Source organism: Haemorhous mexicanus, chromosome 28 (assembly GCF_027477595.1).
Source record: "Haemorhous mexicanus isolate bHaeMex1 chromosome 28, bHaeMex1.pri, whole genome shotgun sequence".
Taxonomy (NCBI): domain Eukaryota; kingdom Metazoa; phylum Chordata; class Aves; order Passeriformes; family Fringillidae; genus Haemorhous; species Haemorhous mexicanus.
Genome location: NC_082368.1, coordinates 4,857,612 through 4,876,101, shown reverse-complemented (window position 1 = coordinate 4,876,101; position 18,490 = coordinate 4,857,612). Strand labels below are relative to the sequence as shown.

The window sequence follows — 18,490 nt, the reverse complement described above, 5'->3', positions numbered from 1 at the left end:
CTTGAGGAAGTCTCAGAGCAGAGGAACCCACTTCCTTCCCTACTGATGGGGCAACCTGGCAGCTGTGCCCCAAAACCAGTGATGCACTGGGCAGATCAGCTTTGCAGGGACCCATGAGTGTTTGGCTGTGCCTTGCCTGGAGAGAACTCGGGACTGGGGCAGAAGGACCTGGCGGGTGCTGAGCCAGCAGGGTGCCCTTACCTGCTCCTGGGTGGGCAGCTCCTGGTCCTGCAGAGGTGCACAGGGGGCGAGCGGCTCCAGGCTCCGTGGGACGATGCCGTACATGGCCAGGCTCTGGGAGCTGGGCGAGATGGGGCTGTACGCCGGTGGCACTTGGGATAGCTGGCGCTGCAGGAGCTGCAGGATTACATGAATGTCTGACGACATCCTGGACTCCAGCCTGGGGACAGAGCAGCCAGAGAACCCTTTTGCATCCTGCAGCAGGGCAGGGGAGGCGCTGGGAGGAGGTGCCAATCCCGCTACCCCAGGGCAGTGATGCTTTGCCTGCTGCTTGTGGAGGTTTTTAGAGAGCTTCAAACCGGCACTGCCAGAGAGAGAGATCAATCCTGCCATCTCTCTCCTGCCACACTCAATCATCCTCTGCCCAATTTTATGTGGAGCCAAACTGGGATCTGGAGCGGGGATTTGAAAAAAGCTAAAATTACCCTGGAGGGGGGAAAAAATTGCAATGGTTAGTTTTAATCTGGATCAATTCTCCAGGCCAGCTGCCTGTGCTGACAGATGGAGCAAGGCAGGTTAGTGCCAACCACTTTTAACTCAGGAAAAGAAAAGAATGGAAAAGTAGAAGTCTCTTCTTTCTGCCTTGTCCTTGACTGAACAACTCTGGATGGAGTGGGCACAGCCCCACTTGCAGGACAAAGCCACAGCATCCCTGACAGAGTGGGCAGATCTGTCCCCCTGTGCTAGCATGGTGCACTGGAGAGACACCTAAACACAAGTGTGGGGTGAAATGAGCTCAACAAGGGCAGCAGAACCCACAGTGTCAGCCCCTCATGTGGGTGCTGCCTGGGGACATTAAACCTGCACCTCCAGTGTGGGCTCTTCCTTCTCCTTCAAAAATCACAGAACAGTTAGGGTTGAAAAGGATCTTAAAGCTCATCCAGTTCCATCCGCAGCCATGGGCAGGGACACCTTCCACTGTCCTGGGTTGCTCCAAGCCCCTTCCAACCTGGCCTGAGACACTTCAGCCACAGTTGCTCTGGGCACCCTGTGCCAGTCTCACCACCCTCACAGGGAAGGACTTTTTCCTAGTATTCAATCTAAGCCTCCTCTCTGTCAGTTTGAAAAATAATGTATTTTTTCTTATTCAGAGGCCAGTGATGGTCATGAGGCTCATTTGCTCAAGCAAGAGGATGCTTGTAGGTCTGTGCAGCAGGAAGAGGGGCCCTGCAAAGGGCTCCAGTTGTGCCTGTGGATGGTTTAATATCTGCAGTTGCATTGAATTTGGAAGCCATGGCAAAATGACAGATCTCAGGTGGCACTGTGGGACATCCTGGGGGTGGTGATAGATGCCAAGGGTGGTGGCACAGCAGCAGATGAGGGCTTGGGCTGCAGTCAGGATCAGGACTTGCCCTTTGAGAAGCCACTGCATTTGCAAAGCACTCCCACCCCCTCCCCAGGAATGCAGTGTCCCAGGGGTTGCTGCACACAGAGCCCACTGCAGCCACCGCTAGAAAGCAGAAAGAGGTGGCCCAGAGTCCCCCCAGGTCCTCTCCAACCCTGCCCACCTGCTGAGCTGGGCCTGCAGGAGCTCCAGCCTGGACTCGATGTGCCCTGGCCTGCAGTCGCTGTGCAGGGGCACGTCCTGCGAGCTGTGCACCAGCGAGATGTGCTGCAGGGGCTCTGCAGGGTGGGCTGCCTGCCGGTCCTCCCAGAAGGTGAACATGTTGGGAATATCCAGGGGAGTGGCTGGAAGGAGAGGAGACATCTCAGCATCTTGTCTTGCATCCTCCAGCCCCACTGGAAGTGTGTCAGATTCTGTCACCTGACACACATGGAGAACCATCACCAACATACACGTGGAGCCACCACCCTGACACACATGGAGAGCCATCACCAACACACATGGAGAGCCATCCCCCACACACATGGAGAGCCATCACCAACACACACATGGAGAGCCATCCCCAACACACATGGAGAGCCATCCCCCACACACATGGAGAGCCATCACCAACACACACATGGAGAGCCACCACCCTGACACACATGGAGAGCCATCCCCGACACACATGGAGAGCCATCCCCCACACACATGGAGAGCCACCACCCTGACACACATGGAGAGCCATCCCCAACACACATGGAGAGCCATCCCCCACACACATGGAGAGCCACCCCCAACATACACATGGAGAGCCATCACCAACACACACATGGAGAGCCATCCCCCACACACATGGAGAGCCATCCCCCACACACATGGAGAGCCATCCCCCACACACATGGAGAGCCATCCCCAACACACATGGAGAGCCATCACCAACATACACATGGAGAGCCATCACCAACATACACATGGAGAGCCATCCCCCACACACATGGAGAGCCACCACCCTGACACACATGGAGAGCCATCCCCAACACACATGGAGAGCCATCCCCAACACACACATGGAGAGCCATCCCCAACACACACATGGAGAGCCATCACCAACATACACATGGAGAGCCATCACCAACATACACATGGAGAGCCATCCCCCACACACATGGAGAGCCACCACCCTGACACACATGGAGAGCCATCCCCCACACACATGGAGAGCCATCCCCCACACACATGGAGAGCCATCACCAACATACACATGGAGAGCCATCCCCAACACACACATGGAGAGCCATCCCCCACACACATGGAGAGCCATCCCCCACACACATGGAGAGCCATCCCCAACATACACATGGAGAACCACCACCCTGACACACATGGAGAGCCATCACCCACTGACATGGAGAGCCATCCCCCACACACATGGAGAGCCATCACCAACATACACATGGAGAGCCATCACCAGCATACACATGGAGCCACCACCCTGACACACATGGAGAGCCATCCCCAACACACATGGAGAGCCATCACCAACATACACAATGGAGAGCCATCCCCAACACACACATGGAGCCACCACTGACATCATGGAGAGCCGTCCCTGACACACATGGAGAGCCATCCCCAACACACATGGAGAGCCACCACCCTGACACACATGGAGAGCCATCCCCCACACACATGGAGAGCCACCACCCTGACACACATGGAGTGGCACAGGAGGGACACAGCAGATCCAGCTGGGGACAAAAGGCAGGCAAGACCCTTGGCCTTGGAATGTGGCTCCCCTCAAATGCACATGAGCAGCTTGGCCCTGCTCCAAGACCATACCAAGCATGTCTCACCCCCCTCCTGCCAGCCCTGCCTGCAGCCCTGGGTACCTGTGTAGGACTGGCTGCTCTCTGCTGCCTGCTTGCCAGCCTCCGTGTTGCCAGTGCTGGTGGTGATGAGGCTGAGCGAGGGCAGAGCCAAGTCATCCTTTTTGGGTGTGGGGAAGGGCTCAGCTTTCACAGGGCTGCCAGTCTTGGCCTCATCATCACTGGCCTGGGAGCAGGGAGAGGTGCTGCTGCCCAGGTCGTCCCACTGGTCCTTACTCAGCGGCTCCTGCGGGTTGGTGAGCTCGGAGTAGGTGTGATACTGCTCTGCATCAGAGATGCCCATGTCTGGGTCTGTGGGACAGCACAGCAGGTCACTCTGGGGAGTACCACACATGAAAAAAACAGCCCCCCATTCCCTCAGGATGCCTGTAGGGCTGGGGCACCCCAAGGGGAGGGAGGGAAGGCAGCTTGGGTGCCTGCAGGGACAGAGTCACCAGCAACCTCTGCTTTGGGGCACCTGCCTGGGTAGTGATGGATACTGACCCCACTGTCCTGCCCTGCAGGTGGGCTCTGCCAGCTCAGGGGCACTCTCCAGGCTTGTTGGGCTGGCAGGGGGAGTAATGAATACTGACCCCACTGTCCCACCCTCCAGGTGGGCTCTGCCAGCTCAGGGGCACTCACCAGGCTTGCTGGGCTGGCAGGGGGAGTAATGAATACTGACCCCACTGTCCTGCTCTGCAGGTGGGCTCTGCCAGCCCAGGGGCACTCTCCAGGCTTGTTGGGCTGGCAGGGGGAGTAATGAATACTGACCCCACTGTCCCACCCTCCAGGTGGGCTCTGCCAGCCCAGGGGCACTCACCAGGCTTGCTGGGCTGGCAGGGGGAGTAATGAATACTGACCTCACTGTCTCACTCTGCCAGCTCAGGGGCACTCACCAGGCTTGTTGGGCTGGCAAGGGCAGTAATGGATACTGATCCCACTGTCCTGCCCTGCAGGTGGGCTCTGCCAGCCCAGGGGCACTCACCAGGCTTGCTGGGCTGGCAGGGGGAGTAATGAATACTGATCCCACTGTCTCACTCTGCCAGCTCAGGGGCACTCACCAGGCTTGTTGGGCTGGCAAGGGCAGTAATGGATACTGACCCCACTGTCCCACCCTGCAGGTGGGCTCTGCCAGCTCAGGGGCACTCACCAGGCTTGCTGGGCTGGCAAGGGGAGTAATGAATACTGACCCCACTGTCCTGCCCTGCAGGTGGGCTCTGCCAGCTCAGGGGCACTCTCCAGGCTTGCTGGGCTGGCAGGGGGAGTAATGAATACTGACCCCACTGTCCTGCCCTGCAGGTGGGCTCTGCCAGCCCAGGGGCACTCACCAGGCTTGCTGGGCTGGCAAGGGGAATAATGAATACTGATCCCACTGTCCTGCCCTGCAGGTGGGCTCTGCCAGCCCAGGGGCACTCACCAGGCTTGCTGGGCTGGCAGGGGGAGTGCTTGCGGCGGCGAGCCCGGCGGTAGGTGCAGTCGTACTCCTCGCTGAGGGGTGAGCGGGGAACGCTGTCTGCCTGAGGAACGAGAGGGGCTGCTCATCAGGGAAAGGCTGTCCTGTCCCATCCGGGTGTGCCACGGGGGCTACAGCTCTTTCCATGTCCTCTGAAGGTGAAGCTACCTCTGTCTCTTCACCACTGCCCTATCCCACCCGGTGCCTCCTGGACTGGTTTCACATTCCTGAAGCTGTCCTTGCTGCTCTGAGATTGAGGTAAGTGTGTCAGGGCCATGGGGAGGGAAGGAGCACCCTGAGAAGTGGCAGAACATCCCAGAGTGGGACAGGATGTGAAGGGAATTTTACTTTCTTGTCTATATTTCAGGTCTCTGAAAAAAAAAAAGTCAGGAAAGGGCAAAGTTCAGTCACACACTATAAAAGTAGACATGTCCTGCTGTGGGGGAATCATAACTCCCTGGAGAATGTCTTGGGAAATGTGACTGTTGCACCTCCTGACATCCTTGCTTCAGGCCTCCCACTTGCCAAATTTAAGCACTGACCACATTTGCTCCCTGGGGCACCCCTTTGACTCACATCTCGTAGGTTGAAAGTGATTTCTAGGTTGCTCCAGAAGTTGTCAGAGAAGGCTGGGTACATGTCTAAGACCTCCAGCAGGTCCTCACGCTGGATCTTGTGCAAGTCACAGTAAGTCAAGGCCCTCACATCAGCGTTGGACTTCCCTGGGCGGGCGTAGAGGCTGATGGGCTCCCCAAAGATGTCGTTCTTCCCTGTGCCAAGAGACAGCTCGTTATGGAGACGTGGGCACCCACTACTGCTCCAGCTATTCTGGTCCAGCACCTCTTACTTTGGGGCTCGTGAACAAGGGGATGCCCAGCAAACCCAGCCCTGACTGTGTGTGTTGGGGATAACACTGTGAAAGCCACCAGTGGTGGTGACACCAAGCCAGGGTAGTGGGTCATCAGTGATGGCTGGAGACCGCTGAGCCATGCCCTCACTCCTTTGCAGCTTCCCCCTGGCATCTCCCAGGGACCCTCCTTTCCCTGTCCACTGACCTGGGGACCCATCAGATGCTGAGGAACAACCTCCCCTTCCCCAGCATGTGGGGAAGTTCTTTACCCTCACCTGCCACCCTTCATCCACTGCTCTCTGCCCATCACCCTTTGCCCCTCACCCGTCACCCCTCGCAGAAGGAAGGACTTTTCACCTAAGATGGCCACCACAATGTCTTCCCTGAGGATCTCAATGGAGCCCCGGGAGATGAAGTAGAGCGTGGTGAGGACATCTCCGTAGTGCACCAGGGTGTCTCCAGGCGGGGCATGAGTGGTCTTGAACTTCATGGCCAGGGCGCGCAGGCAGCCCTTGCTGGCTCCCCGGAACGCTTTGCAGTTCTGCAGCAGCGTGCGGTTCAGGTGCAGGCAGATGTCGGCCTGCAGGCAGTCAGGGAAGCCCTTCAGCACCTGTGGAGAGCCAGGGAGAGATGCCATCACGCCACTGTCCCTGGGAGGGAACGCTGTGACAGAGCTGAGAGGCTGTATGACACTCAGCATGAAACAATAGGTACAAACAGGGAGACCGTGTGCCCGGAAGGCCAAAGGTGGGGACATTTTCCCATCCCTGGAAGTGTTCAAGGCCAGACTGGATGGGGCTTGGAGCAGCCTGGTCTACTGGAAGATGTTCTTGCTCATAGCAGGGAGCAGAACAGTTTGAGCTTTGAGGTCCCTTCCAACCGTAAACCATTCTGTGATTCCGTGATTTCTATCATCTTTTGATCTTCTCTTGGTGGATCCCTGCCTGCCTGCCTGTCGCTGGCTTTTACTGCTTGTGGCTGGGGACAACAGCACTCCCAAGCAATAATTAAAAGTAACCAGTTCAATCTATTTATACCCACTGGTGGCATATCCCCTTTTTCATCTTTACACCCACTAATCTTGGATGAATGAGAGCAGAAACTGGCACAAAGAGCACAAAAACCTTAATTAAACAGCACCTGCCTGAATGCCAAGAAACAGCAGCACAGGACAGTTGTGTGCACTGACAGCTAAATATACCTGTGCAAATACCTCATGTTGAACAAAAGCTGAATCTGAAGGTGACATCAAGGTAAAACTCGCAATATGGAGAAAACTGCTGCCACCAATGACTCATGGTGCCAAGGTGAAAACCACCTGGGTTTGGGTTTTTTTTGGAGAGCAGCATATGGCCCTGGGGTCCTCCTTGCTGTCCTCTTTGCTCACATCCCGCTGGTGGCCAAATCTGGAACAGCCATGCTGGGGCTGGTGAGCACGACTTGTTCCTGGCTTCAACTTGATCTTCCATGCTAGCAAAAGTGTTTCCCTACTGGGAAATCAGGGGTGGACGAATTGATCAGGCTGTGGGGTGATTGATGAGATCACACTGTGTCTCTGCAGCAGCCAGCAGGAATTGCTGTAAGTGGCGGCATGGCTGAGCTGCGAGCTCAGCTCTCCCGGGGGATTTGTGACCTGGGTTTCTACTAAGCCAAAAGCACCTGTGCTTGGTAGGGTGGCACTGCTTCTCGTTATTGCCACTGATGTCCAGCTCAGGGTGCCTCCTCCACCTGAGAGGTTTAACCCAAAGCTCTCCCAGCAGCAAAATCCCAGATGCTGCCCAGTTGTTTCATGTGGCAGCAGCAACTTTAGAGGGAGATGCTGAATTCATACAAGTCTGTGTCCTGATGCTGCTCAGGATCAAATCTTAAGGAAAAAAAGGAGCATTAGCAGGGAATGAGTGGGCTGATAACCTGCCCAGGGCTAAGAGACCAGGAATATGAGGTTTCATGTCTCTCCTTGCCTTATCGTTTCTCATTCCTCTGCCTTGCTGCTGGCTGAGCCATCATGTCTGTGCACTGAACCCCAGTGCTGTGAGTCCAGTCCCCAGCCCAGAACACCTCAGCTGAGCCACATCTTCATCCCCACGGAGCCCCGGCGCTGGCGGCACACAGGCTCGGAGACACGGCGCCTCTCCAGCACAGCTCCGCCATTGATCCCCCCTTTGCTAACAAACAGCTGCCTCTCTGGGCTCTAATTAAAATGGATCGAGGTTTATTTAAATGCCCTCCTTTCCCTGCTGCGAGAGCAGGATGCACTTTGCTTAGCAACCGGTGGTGTGGAGAGGAGCTGGATCGATACCTGCTCCGCTCCTGTGACACCAACAGACACCAGCCTGAAAGTGCTCAGTGCCAAGAGGGACTCTGAGCTCCCCACCAAACCTGCTCTCTGGCCAAGAAATGTGCTCATGATCCTGGAAAACCTCTGGGTAGATGTAAAGGAATGGGCAGAAAAAGGAGAGAAGGAGAAAGGGGAATACAGGAGGTAGAAATGCAGGAGATGTACGGATAGAGTCTGTCTCCAGCCTCTCAAGTTTCCTGCGTCTATCCTGATCAAAAGGATGGAAATGTTTGGGTGGACCCAGATCGAGACGCCGTGTTGTTTAGGACAAAGTGCTGTGAGGACACAGGGCCTGCCTGCCCGTACTCACCGCGTTCATGTCGATGCCGTTGGTGTAGGACCAGGCATGCTGGAAATACTCCTCCAGGCGCTGGCGCAGGGGGTTGGGGATCTGGTGGAAGCGGATGAACTCCTTGACCCGCAGCATCTGTGTGTGGTAGCGTGCTGTGCCTGAGTAGAGGCGCTGGATGATGGCTGAGACGTTGCCGAAGATACTGGCGTACATCAGAGCTGAAATGAGAGGGCAGGACTCAGTGGGACATGGTGAGGTGCATGTCCAGCTACGTGAGACCTGGAACCAGCAGATTCCCAAAACACATATCTACCAGGACCTGAAAACCTGTATTTCTATCACCCCATCCATCTGTCTGTGCAGAAGAGGCACAGGCAGAGGGAGATGCTCCAACCTCCAAAGCAGGGATGGGAACAGTGGGACGTGCACAGGCACTCACAGCCAATAAGCATGACACAGATGGAGAAGATCTTCTCAGAGTTGGTGTTGGGCGAGACATTGCCAAAGCCCACGCTGGTGAGGCTGCTGAAGGTGAAGTAGAGGGCAGTGACATATTTATCCTTGATGGACGGGCCAGAGGAGAGGTCGCTGTCGTTGTAGCGCTTGCCGATCTGGTCCCCCAGGTTGTCCAGCCAGCCGATCTTGTGCTCCATGTAGGGCCGCTCCACGTTGCCGATGGCGTACCAGATGCAGGCCAGCCAGTGGGCGATGAGGGCGAAGGTGCACATGAGCAGGAAGAGCACGGCTGCTCCGTACTCCGAGTACCGGTCCAGCTTCCGCGCCACGCGCACCAGGCGCAGCAGCCGGGCAGTCTTCAGGAGGCCAATGAGGGTGGTGGTCTGCAGGGGAGAGGTGAGACACCTCAGGTATGAGCAAAGGATAAATATGGCATGTTCCAAAGGCATGTTCCCAGCTGAGCCGTGCTTCCTTCGAAGGACAGAAATGCATTTCTAGAGTGTGAATCACCTTGTCCTGGAGGTGACCTCTGAACTGGGTCAGATGAGTCACAGCACAGGAAAGGCAGTTTGCCTCTGCTGATCAAAAGGCAACGAGCTCTGGGATTAGAAGCGAGCAAGTGAGAAGAGCCAAGGCCAAGCTTGTGTTTCCTGATGGGTCCTGGCCTTGCCAGCCATTGCTCCCAAAAGTGCTGCTTTCACTCCCAGATGTGGAGCCTCCAGGCAGTAGAGTAACTACAGGGTTATCCCACTGTCAACATTTTGAGTCTGGCTGGCAATGCACCCCCAAATTCACCCACACTGGAGTGTGGGGTCAGCCCTTAAACTGAGCCCCCAGCCTGCTCTGCTGGGTCAGCCTCAACAAGGGGAGTGGATCCACTCTGACCACTTAGAGTACGGACTGCCTGACCCTAAAAAAATTAAATCCCAGGTCCCAGCTGCCTGTAAAGACACCCTTCTCCACCCTGTGACCACCCACCCCTCTCCCCATGGATTTAGCCATCGACCACTTACATCAAACCGCCCACATCCCTTTCCTTCTTTCTCATACATCTCTCCCTGTCCATCCACGCATCCCCTCCTGTCCTGACGGACCCTGCACTTACCTCATCAGAGCCAGAGCGGAAGATGAGCAGGTCGAAGGGGATGGCAGCCACCATGTCGATGAGGAACCATCCCTTGAAGTAATGAATGGCGATCTTGCCGGGGTGGCTCACCACCTCGTCGTTGATGTTGACGTAGGTGGTGCGGAAGTTGATGACAATGTCCACGATGAACATGATGTCCACGATGAGGTCAATGATGTTGAGCGGGTCGCAGGAGTAGCTGCAGTCCCAGCGCTTCTCCTCCACCTGCTCCTCGTTGAGCAGGAAGGCGGCTGAGTAGGGGGTGAAGACGGCTGTGTAGATGACCAGCAGGAGGATGAGCCAGTCCCACACAGCCTTGAAGGGGCTGTAGTGCAGGATGGTCCATCGGTGGATGCGCGGCGCCTGCAGCTTGTACTCGGGAAGGACGTCAGCGCCCAGGGACAGCACCTGCCAGGAGAGGGGTGTGAGAAGGATGCGAGGCCAGGAGAGAGGCTGGTAATGCCAGGAACCAGACAAGGGACTTCCATGTGCTGGCAGAGCATCAAGGAGCACACAATGGTTTCCTACAGCTTTTTCAGCTTTGTTGGCTGCATATGTGTTTGTCCAGTTCCCGCTGTGGTGACACCAAGGTTCTTGTCTGTCTGTGATGGTCACAGCACCCTTGGGGCAGCTTCTTACCTGCATATGGCCTTCTGACCCAGCAGAGAAGAAAGTGCCTGCTGCTGAGCCTCCTTCTGCCCTCAGCTCTGTGCCACCTGCTTGGGAGCTGCTGGGAGTCCCTGGTGCAGGGCTATGGGATGGGCAGCCTGGACATGCCCTCGCATGGCTGGGTCACCCGAGGGTGACAGCAAATTATGCATCCTGCAAGCCTTTCTTGGCCATAGCAAGTATCTTCCCCTGGATGTCCTTCTGGCACACTTGTCCTCCAAGCAGATGGATAGCTTGGGCCACCTGCAGCAAAGCCTCAGGCAATGCCCATTTCCCACCTCACCTGTGGCCACCAATGTGCAAACACCATCTTAAGTGAGATGGTGCAAGTCCCCTCCCATGCTTTCATGTGTCCCCACTGCTCTCCAAAGAGAGGGGACACTCCACAGCACCAGTGAGTTCCCCACACGCCCAGGCCTGGCCCAGCTCCCCCTCCAGGACCAATGCCAGCTCCTGGTGGCTCTGAAGCCACTGTGGGGACACAACACAAGACACTGGGTATGGGAGGGGTGGTGGCATGAAGGGGCTTATTTGGAGTTGGAGGCAGCTGGATCCCCTTTCTGCCTCTGCTGCTCTGTTGTCCCCCAGTGTCCCTGTGGTGCTGGGACCAGTGCCAGTTGCAGAGGAGGGTGAGGGGCACCTCAACTGTCTCTCCTGGCACTGAGCCCCCAGCTAAAAGGGAGCTTTTTGCTGGGCTGCAAAGGAGAGGAGAGAGGAAAGAGAAGAGAGGAGAAAGGAGGATCCACATATCCCAAGGCAACAGTGATGAGCATCACCATGGCTCTGGCAACAGATCTGGAAGAAGGGTCTGATCCTTCCTGCCCTGACAGGAAGGATCAAGGTTTCTTTTATCAAGGGTCTCCCAAGGGCTCCTGATGCTGCCATCCAAAGCGGCTCCACCCCTGCAGCCCCATCCCACAACAAGCAGCCGCTCCCACATCCCAGAGCCCCAGGACACCGGACAGTCCCGTGCCCCAGCGGTGTCCCCCGCTCCTACCTGCCTGCAGCTGGCCCTGCGCCCCAGGCGGCAGCTGCCCCTCGAGGTCCGGCTGTCCACCATGGGGGCCCCCAGCCCCACGGGCCCCGGCAGCGTCCGGCAGGGCGGGCGCAGCGCTCGGGCCGGGGCATTGCCCACGCAGGCTCGCAGGCACTCGGCCAGGCGGGTGGGAGGCATGCGGCACGAAGGGCACCCGGCAGCCCGGCCCGCGCTAATCAAAGGCGATCGATGCCGGGCCCCCGTGGGGACGGCAGCGCCAATGGAGCAGCGGGAGCCGCCGACGTCGGTGGTGGACGGAGAGGGGAGGGATTGGAAAAAGTGACCCGAACGCAATCGTTGTGGAGGGAATGAGGCACCAGCTGGGCTTGGGGACCGGCTCCTGTGGGGATGGTGGGGAAGGGAACGAGGCAACGCTGATAAAACGCTTGATCCCAAAACCAGGATGCGCCGGGAAGAGCTGGGATGGGCTCCTTCACCTTGTGTCTGGGAAAACCGACAGTGCTCCCAGCCTCAGCAGCTGAATGCTTGTTCTGCCTGGCTGGAGGCAGCTCTTGGGGCCAGTCCTGAATTCAGGACACCAAATACTGTTCCCTGTGCTGGGGCACCTGCCCTGCCCCTCGTCCCTGGCACCTAGCTCTTGTGGAAGAAGCAAGAACAGGTTAAGCACTCTTGCTTTCCAGGCAGGAATGAATAAAAAACCACAGCCCCAAAGACGTGAGGCAGAAAAGGGTAAAGAAACAACTCCCAGCAGAGCATCCAAACCAACACAGAGCTAGGAGCTGCTGCAGCCTTGTTCCTCTCTGCCCCTGAGGGATGGGAAGGTCTCCCTTGGGTGGCCTGGGTGGTCCTGGGAGTCTCTGAAGGTGGCAGTGCCAGTGTTCCCCATGGTGATCCTCCTGGGTGCCCCTTCCCTTTGTCCCCTTCCTCCTGCACTTACTGGCTTTAGCCATGGCCACAGGCTCATGGTGTGGGGGGCTGGGAGCTGGCAGTGAGCGAGGGAGTGCAGAAGGGAGAAGGAGGAGGAGGAGGGAGCAGAGTGGCCTGTGTGGGCTGTGGGTGACAGTGGGGGAGGCTTCTGTGACCCTGGCTAACCCAGGCCATTGCTCATGCCCTGTGGTGCCCTGGCACCCACCACCTTCCCAGTTGTGCCCCAGTGTCCCTTGCCTGGTGCTGGGGATCAGGGGACTGACCTGAGGTGGGGGCCAGTCCAGAATCACCAGGGGAGCCTCAACCACGAGTGGCTGGGCAGGATCAGGCCCGTGGTGCTGGCTGCAGGCTGGCAGTGACCCAGTGTCACTCCCAGACCATATCCTGGCACAGCTCAGCCCCCCATCCCTGTCCCCAGCACCCTCCTGCCCAGATGGGGGGAGTGGGCCACATTCCACCTGCGGACAGGACCCCAGCCTCACAGCACTCCCACGTGCCTCCAGCTGTGCTCCAGAGCCCTGTGAGGCTGTGGGACCTTCACTGCACTTGTGGCCTGCCCTCTGTGCCAGCTCAGTGCAGGGCCAGACCATCCCAAAGAGCCTGGCTCCACTCCCTGCCCACCCGCTGGTATTTTTAGTCGGCGTCTCGCCGCTGTCTCTGCCTCACCATGAATTATTGAACAGCCAGGAGCAGGGAGCTGTGGCTTGGGCAGGAGGTGTGGGGGACACTGGGGTGAGCACAGGCAGGTCCTCCCTGGGAGGGACAGATGCAGCAGGGAGGAGAGGTCCATCCTGTCCTGTCCCACCGCATGCCATCCCACCTGGAGATTGAAAGTGGAGGGAAGATTGACCTCAGTGGGTGCAGCCACCACCTGCCAGCTCTGACCCCATCACCCCACAACCAGCTACTGACCCCACAGGGAGTGGCCAGCCCCACTGTGACAGTCACCCCAGTGTGACCATTCATTCCTGGTGTGCTCCCTGTGATGGGGACCGGGGCATGGAGGCTGCTCAGTGTCCCTCTGGGGAGTTCAGGGGCCAATCCTGGGTCACTCCCAGATTAGAGGGACCAATGAAGGGGACAAGGCAGGGGGAAAACAAGCCTAGAAACTGTTCCATGATGTGCAAAGTGGGGAGCCCATCCCCTGTGCATGGAGGCTGTGAAGTTAAAGGTTTGCTGGCACTGAGACAGAAGGAGAATCCTGCACAGCACCCCCCTGTGATGGAGCAAACTCCCAAGCCTGGAGGCTTTTCTGGGGTCAGATGGCTGCGTTTTCATTAAATTTGCCCTGGGCTGCTGCTGGCAACAATGGGAGGTGGCCTTAGATGTATTTTGTGCATTGAGACTCTCCAGTGCCTCCGTTTCCCCACGGCTAGAAGAGCTCCTTACCCGGGGCTGTGGGATACATCAGCATCTCTCATGCACGCTGACATCCCCATGGGATGCACTATTCCATGCCTGTCCCTCTGGGTGACAGTGTGTAAAGTGTCCCCTGCAGTGACAGTGCAGTGCCACCTGCTGTCTCCCAGGGGATCCTCGGTGTGCTGACACCAGGCCAGGTCCTTGCCTGGGCACCTCGGGGCCAGCAGTGCCCCAGGGGCTCCATTCCCAGCGCTGGGGGCAGGAACAGTGGCCAGGACTCCCCACAAAACACACAAACATGCAAACACGTGTCCCCTTCAAGGCCACCATCACGAGCAGTCCATGCTGGTGTTTCCCCAGCCACAAATTGCCAGAAATACTCATTTAGGGGACTAAAATGAGAATTTCAGCCATTCAGAGGAAGGCATAACCAAACATAGGGATACTGGCATTTCCTGGGGTGGAGTCTCCAGGTGTCACTGCCCTCTCTGCTTCTCTCCTCCCAAAGCCACCAGAGTGCTTGTGACTGTCCCCAGCAGCAACACCAGCACCCCATTGTCACAGACATATTTTCTGAAAAATCCTTTTGTTAGGATTTTTTCTCCTGAGAAGCTGAGAGGCCTCAGAAACGAAATGTAAACTAGAATTATCTGATTGCTGGGAATGTGGTCAGGAGGTTGCTTACTAACAAGTGCATCTTTGATTGCTCTCATGTGAATTGTTTCTACTTGATGACCAATCACAGGTCCAGCTGTTTTGGGACTCTGGTCAGTCACAAGATTTTATAATTCATTCCATTCCTTTCTTTGCTAGCCTTCTGATGTCTCCTTTCTCTTCCTTTGGTATAGTTTTAATATATCATTTTCTTTTAATATAATATTTTAAATACATAATAAAATAATAAATCAGCCTTCTGAAACATGGAGTCAAGATTCTCATCTCTTCCCTCATCCTGGGGGGACCCACAAACACCACCACACCCCACCACTGCCTTGGTGGCACCTCAGGGCCCCCATACCTGTGTGACCTTCTCGGTGACGTTCTGGGTGCGCTCCATCACCTTGTGGGGAGCAATTATCTCGATCTCTGTGGTGGAGCCTGAGCGATGCTTCTCCAGGTTGAACTCCACAAAGTTGAGTGTGAACTGGGGGATCTGGCTGATGGTCCTGTACTTCATGAGGTCCGAGTCCGACGTGGAGTTCGGGGGGTTGGGTTTGACGTGGGAAGCCTCTGAAAGAGGATGGAGAGGAGCACTGAGAAGGGCAGTGAGAGCAGGAATGGATCCCCAGAGCCCTGACCTCGTGTAGGACCTCCAGGAGCTGGGGACCACCACAAGGTGCCACCAAAAGGTGCCAAAATCTGCTTGGCCATAAAGGCTTGGCTTCTTCAGGCTGGCTGAGATGTGGGATGCCCTGCCTGGGATGCCTGAGAGAGGGCTGTTTTTCCCACACATCACCCATCTTTCCACCATTAAGCATCCTGCAGGAGGCTCAGAGCAGCTGCCAAAGCACAGAGACACTCGGTGTCCTTTGCTAGCCCTGATGACTGTAGTGGGTTGGGGACCAATCCACAGAGATTCACCAGGGAGAGATGCCAAAACTGGCAAGAAAACAGACAGGAGGAGGTCGTTCTCCTCCACCCTTTGCCTGACAAACATAGCTCCTGAGCTGCTGTGCTGGTTTTTGGCCAAACTGAACCAGGAGTTGGATGTATCCTCCACCCCCAGCTCCAGGTAGGGAGGTCAGAGCTTTCTCCAGAAGAAGAGCTGTAGTGGGGGTGGATCCTGATATTTCTCCCTGGAGGCCTGCCTCTGGGTCACCCCAGGGCAGGACCAGGGAGGAAGCTGTAGGTGGTCATTTCATGGTCAGGCTTGTGGCAACGTGTTGTCATGAGTGGGAGCCTGTACCCAGACCCAGAGCTCCAGGAAGATCCCCGGGCACTGTACTCAGTGTGTACCAACCTTTCCATCTCCTACAGGCAGGGCAGGGTTGTATTTTCAATTTTTACCCCTTCTAACCCTTGCACTCTGACATTGACCCAAGTGGTGGTGTGGGAAGGAAGTGTCTGAAGACATTGTGAAAGGTACCCAGTTAGCACCAGCCATGCTGCTGCCACCCTTCTCCCTTCCCTCCCTCTACATCGTGTCTCCTCCTGAGGGTCTGCAACCTGTGACTATTGGAGGATCATGAACCCCCAGCCCATTTTCACAGCCAGATTCCACAGATTGATCTCTCTCATCCCCAGCTGAGAGCCTTCTCTCTCTAGACCTCCATCTAATTTGTCCTCATCACTCTCATGAGAACCAGAGGTCTGGACATGGACAGCATGATGAAGGATTGTTCCCTGCAGCCCTTCAGAGTGGCCTGGCCGGTGTCTCACCCACCTCCAAGATGTGCACACAGCTCTCACTGCACATGCCTGCAGAGCCCTTCCCTCCCTCCAGGGAAGGTGGGATGGCATCGGGATGCCCCTTGTGTGGGGCAGCCAAATGCAACCTCGTACGGTCTCACATCTCACACACAAACCATGGATGGCTCTCCCTACAGAGCAGGACCTGCTTATGCAGGGAATCACATGGAGACCAGCGGGTTTTGGGGAGAAGACCCAGGTAATCTCCACTTTGCAGAGGGAAAAGAGACCGAGACCTCCCCCCCGAGATGTGCTGGGGCCATCGCCAGGACCCTGACTCCCGCAGTAGAACCGACGGCTCCGGGGTTTTCCCTACCTGAGTTTGCCCTCCTTTCCCTGAATTTTCTCTGGAACTCAGACCTCGCAGCCTCAAAGTTGTCCAAGGAGGAGACCCTGCGGAGGCTGTGGAAGCTGCCCCCGGGGCGAGACCGAAAGAAACCCCATGCAGGGTGTGGGCCCAGCACGGGAGGCTCTTGTTTCGGGGACGAGTGTTGTAGGGTGGGGTCGGCCTCCAGGCTTGGCCTCCTCTCCTTTTCCAGGAGGGATTCGGTCTCTGACTGCATACAGTTTTCCTTGGGCGATGTCTTCAAGTCCCTCAAAATCAGGGAGTCACCACCAGGCTTTAAGACAGCCAGGAGAAAGCGTTGTATTAGAAGGAGTCCCCGCGTGCTGTGGGGGAAGGTGAGGGAGCCAGGGTAGGTTAAGAGGAGAGGCAGAGGGCTGGGAAGCACTGCAGTTCCTGAGGTCATCTCCAGCCTGCACCAGGACCTGCTTTGGAGTGGGGCCACCGAGTCCCTGGGGACTTGGCAGCTCCTAGCTCCTACCAGCTCCCGCCGGAGGCTGGGCGGCCGCGGGGAGGTTTGCGAGGCGATGCTGCACAGGTGGAAGCAGGTGAGAGCAAGAGAAGAGGAGACCTAGGGACAGGCTCTCCTGGAGTACCTGCAGTGCCATGCGATTTTCTGAGATGGCCCTGTGTCCCACCACTGGGGCTGCCCTTCCCTCCCCTGCTGCAAGAGCTCAGGCCACCACCGAGGGTCAGCGCCCCGGCCCTGTGCTGGTGTTCATGGGGGAGGATGTGCTCTGCACCAGGAAGCACTGGAGGAGCTGCTGGGTTTGCAAATTTGGCCATATTGCTCCTCCTTCTCCTACAACCACCGTAAAGAATGGCTAAACCTTTTTCCCTGGAGACCTGAAGAGTTTCCAGACTTTTTTCTGCAATGGGTTGTACAAAGCAACACAACTCTGGAGTAGAAACCCATGAGAACATGTGCCTCCAGTAATCCCCACAGGAGGAACTGTGGCACTTCTCACCATCCCTAAGGCCCTTTAGGGCAGGTTTTAGGGTGGGGTGCCTGGAGAGGCTGGCTGCTGGCTGGCCCTGCAACTCTGGGCTGTGGCCACTTGACCAAGCTCCAGTGAAATGGTGCATCAGCAGGCTGTCCTCAATGCACATTTTCCATTCCACACTGCATTCCATTTCCATGCCACACTGCAGTGCCCCGTGCAGCTCCAGCCTCGGGGTACCCAGAGCTTTTAGCAGTGCTGGTGCCTATGGGAATGATGGACCCAAAGCATCTGATGTACCTACACACATCTTCAACCTACCATAAGCAGAACCTCTGAGAAGACAGGCACCTTCCATCTCATTATATCTATGATTTGAGGAAGCAGATTTATCCAGGCTGCCTGGATACACCCAGCACAGCCAGACCCTGACACCCGGGGATGCCTCAGCAGAGCAAAAGCCTCCTGCTCACATCCTTGAGCTGCAGCCTTTCAGAAAACAGCAGGTCTTTGACTGGAGCTGCCCTGAGCACTCCTGACAGTCAGGAAGCCACCAAGAACAGCAATCTCTAGACAGGCCCCACCAACAGCTTTTCAAGGTTGGTGACAGCATCACCTTCCATCATGGGAAGTACAATCTTTGCTGGAGGGCTGAGAAGCTGGACCTGCCTGTGCTGCCTGCTCCCTGCCAGGAAAACACGGGGAAATGAGCCTGCCAGTCCTTGCTCAGAGCACACCACGCTCCTACAGCCACCAGCACGTCCCCTCCTTGAGGTGGGGACAACTCCCTGGAGCTCCACCATCCTGCACAACTTGGAGTGTGGAGGCAGAGCTTCCTCCCAGCTTTGGCACATCTCCCACTCCCCCCTCGAGCCGCGGGATGTGCAGAGCAGCA

At 56.8% G+C, this 18,490-nt stretch overlaps 1 protein-coding gene across 1 annotated transcript in view; it reads right to left on the bottom strand.

Moving 5' to 3' along the window:
* KCNH6 (potassium voltage-gated channel subfamily H member 6) overlaps positions 1 to 18,490 on the bottom strand; it is a 35,234-nt gene that overhangs the window by 1,431 nt on the left and 15,313 nt on the right. Inside the window, exons 5-15 of the mRNA XM_059869519.1 lie at positions 16,628 to 16,931; positions 14,921 to 15,132; positions 9,927 to 10,355; positions 8,805 to 9,204; positions 8,384 to 8,583; positions 6,093 to 6,345; positions 5,462 to 5,655; positions 4,850 to 4,949; positions 3,457 to 3,744; positions 1,749 to 1,929; positions 202 to 400 (exon numbers count right to left, since the gene is read on the bottom strand). Of these exons, the coding sequence (XP_059725502.1) occupies positions 202 to 400; positions 1,749 to 1,929; positions 3,457 to 3,744; positions 4,850 to 4,949; positions 5,462 to 5,655; positions 6,093 to 6,345; positions 8,384 to 8,583; positions 8,805 to 9,204; positions 9,927 to 10,355; positions 14,921 to 15,132; positions 16,628 to 16,931 (2,760 nt within the window). The remainder of the gene's footprint in view (positions 1 to 201; positions 401 to 1,748; positions 1,930 to 3,456; positions 3,745 to 4,849; positions 4,950 to 5,461; positions 5,656 to 6,092; positions 6,346 to 8,383; positions 8,584 to 8,804; positions 9,205 to 9,926; positions 10,356 to 14,920; positions 15,133 to 16,627; positions 16,932 to 18,490) is intronic.